Source organism: Falco naumanni, chromosome 4 (assembly GCF_017639655.2).
Source record: "Falco naumanni isolate bFalNau1 chromosome 4, bFalNau1.pat, whole genome shotgun sequence".
NCBI classification, from domain to species: Eukaryota; Metazoa; Chordata; class Aves; order Falconiformes; family Falconidae; genus Falco; species Falco naumanni.
The window spans coordinates 20,940,622-20,946,551 of NC_054057.1; the positions used below are offsets into that span (position 1 = coordinate 20,940,622).

At 42.0% G+C, this 5,930-nt stretch overlaps 1 protein-coding gene across 1 annotated transcript; it reads left to right on the plus strand.

Annotated features, from left to right (window-relative positions):
- The first annotated feature begins 1,280 nt into the window (after nt 1-1,280).
- Nucleotides 1,281-4,460, plus strand: NEUROD6 (neuronal differentiation 6). Its single transcript, XM_040591713.1, has 2 exons — nt 1,281-1,427; nt 2,858-4,460. Exon 2 carries the CDS (start codon nt 2,879-2,881, stop codon nt 3,890-3,892), a length of 1,014 nt encoding a protein of 337 aa, XP_040447647.1. The 5' UTR covers nt 1,281-1,427; nt 2,858-2,878; the 3' UTR covers nt 3,893-4,460.
- The last annotated feature ends 1,470 nt before the right edge of the window (nt 4,461-5,930 follow it).

The window sequence follows — 5,930 nt, forward strand, 5'->3', positions numbered from 1 at the left end:
AAACTTTAAAAAAAAAAAAAATGCTTCTAAGATGACACATCGTTCCCCCTGTAACTCTCTTGATATCGCTTATATGTGACATGCCACTCCTTAAATAAAAAAAACAAACACAAGCCCCAAACACACCAAGGTGGAGTTTGCCATAAGCTCCATGGCAAGGCTGAGCTGAGAGGCTTTGTCAGCTTCATTTAACAGTTTCTTGCCTGTCGAAAGAGACAAAAGGGTTAAGGGAGGAAGAGCAGGGAGTACAGGAGAGGCAGCTGACAGGAGAAACAAGGGCACCAAGGAGAAAGCAGCAGCCAGGGAGGCAAATGGAAGAGCAGGGGGAGATTTTTAGGAGGAGGAAGAGCGTGCTTCCAAAGGAAGGAACTCAGTTTTTAAAGACATTTCGGGGAAGCGTTTGCAAAAAGGCCAGGCAGGCAGACAAAATTTGGCAAGGGGGCAAACCCTGCGAGCCCCCCCCAGTTACACCAGCGAGCGTCTTGCCCTGCCAGGAGCAGGTGCCCCCCAGTCACAGAGCACAGCAGCGGGGCAAAACGGGGACCCACGAGCCCTGCCACACACTGCCGGAAAAAGGCATCGTTTGTACTTTGTACGTCCAGTTTCCCACAAATGGCTCTTTATGCCTCTCTTCTTTCGGGAAGGTCAAAAACCACCCAGGGATGCAAGGGGAGGATTTCTTACAGCCGGCAGAAGGTTTGCTCCTGTTATCCTGTGCTCTGGGGCAACACGCTGGACTCAGAAAAAAACAACCTCGAACCCCAAAAATAGCCCCCAGCAGCTTCACACGAAAACTACTTTTTGTGACTGTGCTATGTGTTAGAGCACGGCATTACTTCCCCATTCCTGCCTTCCCTTCCTTGCTTTTATTTTTTTTTTTTTTCCTGGGTACCAGGCGCACCAGAGGGACTCAGATCAATACAAGACAGCACTTTTAGTATAAACAATACCGTATTAACAACCACAGGGCAGCCGTACCTGTAGGCAGGGATAGCACCAAATGTTGGCACATCTATCCGTGCAGCTAGACTGCTAAAAAGAAGCAGCTCCAGTGGAAATGCACCTACTGTATGTGAAATGCTGGTGCAGATTTTTTTTTTTTCTTTTTTTTTTTTTTTTTTTCTATCAGTCTAACCTTCTGTGTTGATACATGAATGCTGGTACCCACTTACAGGGATGCCAGATGATCAGTGCAGAATGAAGGTCCCAGGAGAAAGGCTCACGTGGTTTTCTCTGCCCCGTGACGTCACTAGCAGATGGCATGGGTACCAGCTCTGGCAGTTGGCATCAATGTCACTTTTTAGAGATCAATGAGATAGTGCAGATATACACAGATCTAGACTCCAGGAGACGATGCGACATTCAGACTGAAAAGATTTGGAAGGCAAAAAATGAAAACTGATTGTTGAATGAAATAAAAAGATAAGGTAATACAAATAAAGATATATTTCAGTTGGTGCTGGGTGTGCATGCAAGTGTTTAAAGATACAGTATCATTGTCTTGTATTTTATGTATGCTATTTACTGTCTAATAACTCCTCCTAACATTTTATTCTTCTGATGCAATTGCATACTTTCATTGGTGTTATGTAATATTGCAAGTGTGTAGACAATACTGATAGAGTTAGTCTTTGACTGGGGGTTTTGTTTAGTTTTGTTCTATTAAAAAAAGTCCCTGCCTTCGTTTTGCTTGTCTCTTTGAGGATTGGGGGATCCAAGCTTTTGCTGCTCCCAAACTGCAAACAAAAGCAAAATAATTGGGAAAAGGGAATTATTTTTCCATTCCAGGCTGGATTCTGAGCACACGTGCAGGATTGCAGTCAGAATCTACAGACCGCTCCTGTCAGCTACGAGCTGGAGGGAGACATCTGAGCCTTGCAGAACATAAACACTGCTATAGCGTGCAGGGAATTTTTCACCTCCTCCCCCCCAACAATTGATGGGGGTGAGGAAAAAAAAAAAAAAAAAGGAGGAAAGAAAAAAGAGAAAAAGCAAATAAGTTGATTCTAACTAAGCAGATATTATCAATTAGAATTTTTTTCTGGGAAAAAGGAGAAAAATAAAGGTAGGGGGATTTTATTTCCTAACTAATCTGAATACGTTTAGGGTTAAATCATTCTGATTTTTGCCTTAATATGAAATAAGTAATATGTGATTTTCATACAGATCATTAGAAATAAAATTTCTTCATTTTTAATTCTGTTATTAGCTGAGTGATGGGGGGGGGGGAAAACGTTCCATTAATTTTTGTTCTCGCCCACTCTAACTTGCTAGAGTTTAATATCTTGATTCATAAGGGAAGAAACATGGAGGGAAAAACCCAAAACTTTGAAATGTAAGTCAAAAAGTGATTTTAAAATATTTAACCATCAGTTAGTAGAGATATGGCACTTTTCAATTTTAAGGCTGCTCTCGCTCTCCTCATTTTTTTACCCAGGGGAATTTGGATTAATGAAATTTCTGTATTGCTTTATCATGTTTTGCATTTCTTTGAATTCCACGGTGGCAAGGGTTTGAAGGGCTTGTTTAAAAATAAGATAAATGAGCCGGGAGATAATTGTACATTTTAGATATTGATCTACCCTATACTTATCTGTGGGAAATGTGGGGTTTCAGTTGCAAGATCCTGAATGTTTTGAGTGATTTTAAAATTCTGGATGGCTCTTATTTTTTAAAAAGCGAGCATTCGCAACTGGCATTTTGTGCAAAAAAATGTAATTGTGCATTTATATATACACACGTACTCATATACACAGTGTGTGCACGCAGACGCACAAAAGGTGTGTGAGGATGTGTGTGTAAGTCGGCAAACTTTAAAAAATGGAAATATTTAAATATTGTGCTGGCATTCTTTCAGGTAACTTAAGATTATAGAACCATGTTAACACTACCGTTTGATGAGTCTGTTGTAATGCCAGAATCCCAGATGTGTAGAAAGTTTTCCAGAGAAAGTGATGACCAAAAGCAAATGAAGAACCCAGAGAGCTTTTCGAAGCAGATAGTGCTCCGAGGAAAGAATATTAAAAGATCCCCTGGAGAAGACACAGAAAAAGAGGAGGAGGAGGAAGAGAGAGAAGAAGAGGATGAGAATGGCTTGCCCAGGCGAAGGGGCCTTCGGAAAAAAAAGACGAGCAAGATCAGGATGGAAAGGATCAAATTCAGGCGACAAGAAGCCAACGCTAGAGAGAGGAACAGGATGCACGGCCTTAACGACGCCCTGGACAATTTAAGAAAAGTGGTCCCTTGTTATTCTAAAACACAAAAACTGTCCAAAATAGAAACTTTAAGACTAGCTAAGAACTACATTTGGGCTCTTTCTGAAATCCTGCGAATTGGCAAGAGACCCGACCTGCTCACCTTCGTCCAAAACTTGTGCAAGGGTCTGTCCCAGCCAACTACAAACTTGGTGGCGGGATGCCTGCAGCTGAATGCCAGAAGTTTCCTGATGGGCCAGGCGGGTGAAGGTGCCCATCACACCCGCTCGCCCTACTCCACCTTCTACCCCCCTTACCACAGCCCCGAGCTCGGCACCCCCCCGGGGCATGGGACTCTAGACAACTCCAAGTCCATGAAACCTTACAATTACTGCAGTGCTTACGAGTCCTTCTATGAAAGCACTTCCCCAGAGTGCGCCAGCCCACAGTTTGAAGGTCCCTTAAGTCCTCCCCCAATTAACTATAATGGGATATTTTCCCTGAAGCAAGAAGAAAGCTTGGACTATGGCAAAAATTACAATTACGGCATGCATTACTGTGCAGTGCCACCCAGGGGTCCCCTTGGGCAGAGCTCTATGTTCAGGTTGCCTACAGAGAGCCACTTCCCTTACGACTTACATCTGCGCAGCCAGTCTCTCACCATGCAAGATGAATTAAATGCAGTTTTTCATAATTAATGAGGAAAATGAAAATAAACAGTGGTCATTCACCTCCCCATCTAATTAAGAGCAAGCAGATGCTTGGGCACTGCGTAATTGGCACAACTCTATTTAACGTGTTTACTAGTTCCTAAAGTGTGTTTCAACTATTGTGGGGATTTTCTATGTATTAATAAACCCTTTTTCTGATAAGTATTTTTCCTTTCGTTTTTTTGTCTGTAAACACTGTGAGATTCTGTTTCCTCCCAGAGGTTATTTCCCCCTCCTCCTTTTTTTCTTTTTATTTCCCTCTTTGCTTGATTTGTTGAGCAGTGTGTCTGAACAATATCGCTGAAATAAAAGCATACACACTGTGTAAAGTCAATGTCTATTTTGATTGTACAGTAATTATACAAATGCATGTTATTGAAATCAGATTAATAAAAATGATGTATTTATAATTGGTAGAAAATATATATTATGTATTTGAGGAGAACTGGATTAAAAATATTCAGAACTTTAAAGAAATTATCTCAGAACCGAGATGGGCTTGCAATATGCAGAGGTGAGAGTGCAGCAATATTGAAAGCTATGCAAAAAAAAAAAAAAAAAAAAAAAAGGCAAACAAAAATCAAACCAGTTTTTTGGGTGGTTGTTTTTGGGAAAGCTAAGGAAAACCAGTGATTGTCACTGACATTATTCAGCTTGACCTTTAGAGTGTTGCTGGCAGAGGCCACATGCTAATATTTTAGAAGATGTTGTCGAAATTTTGCCTCAGTTATTTTGACCATATATAATCAGCACTTTTTTTGTATTATTCTGACTTCAGATGTAAAGGTTTGTTATAACAATGTATAACTGTGGTTTCTCACTACGTACTTTAAATGCAATTAAACATAGATGTTTCCACTTTTAAAATACATCGATTAGCTGTGATACTGTATTTTGCCTGCTACTTATTATTTCACAGTATACAGCTGCCTTTGGTCTTACCTACACAGCTTTCTTCCTCACACCCTCGCAGTGCTTGAGCCTGGGGATGGAAATCATGAATTATCAGGGTGAACCTTGCGCTATTTTCAGAAGGATCTATTAGTGACACAGCAAAAGCAGACCCAAAATATCACAGAAACAGCTGTGCCCTAATCAAGGCACAGGTTAGAGGAAAGAAGGTAACTTTACATCTCAACAAAATGCCAAATTTCACATGGGAAAGGGCCCTGAGCAGGCGCAGGGGGCCGCTGGCTGCCCCTCCAGCTCTGGCTCATGCAGGGGTGCAGGTGCCCAGGAAGGACAAAAACTGCAGAGAGGAGTACTCCCCCAACATTGCTAAACTTAGTCGTGGCTAATAAAGAGCACCAGTAAACCACAGAAGTTTCTGCAACCCGCATCAGGTCAGCCCCTTGGAGCTTAACAGGATCAAGCTCTGTTGAGCCTCAGTCATTTTGCAGCTGCTCAGAGCTATTTCTCAGTAAGCGACATGAGTGAAAAAACAAATGAACAGTTGAGCTAAAAGCCAACAGCCTTTACACCTGTGAGTGAGAGAGACCTCTTGATGGTGGGGGATAAAGAGCAGCTACATGCCAGGCATTTACCTGCAGTACCAAAATGCTATTTTATGAATGAGCAGGGAATTATTTTTTTAAAAAAAACTATATAAAAAGTGCAAATTGGACCTGCAAGTTAGAGGCCCCTAGCTGAATTACAGCCTGGGTCACAGTTTATTAACGACACATCAATCTCAGACCCTCACGTGAGTACGCAGCTTGACGAAGATGGGCTGGGCCAATTTTTTCTGATAATTTGCCCAATATCACAAGCGGGACTTGTTGTAAACAGTCTGCCCCATCAAGCATTGCAGCTCCTTGAGGACAACAGCAGCCTGACATTCATCTCTTCTAAATAAGACCAGGCTATCCCAACTGCTGGAGAGGGATAACAAGTCCCAAAGTTTGGATCAGGGTCTAAATGCTTTTGAGCTTGCAGAGGGAGGGGGACGGACATGGGGTTTTGCTTAACTAACATCCTCCTAAACACAAATATCATGCCCAAAACAGAGCTTTTTGGAAGAAGAGGC

Bases quoted from the DNA above. Each gene is read 5' to 3' on its own strand.
- NEUROD6 (XM_040591713.1), top strand. From the start codon at position 2,879: ATGTTAACACTACCGTTTGATGAGTCTGTTGTAATGCCAGAATCCCAG.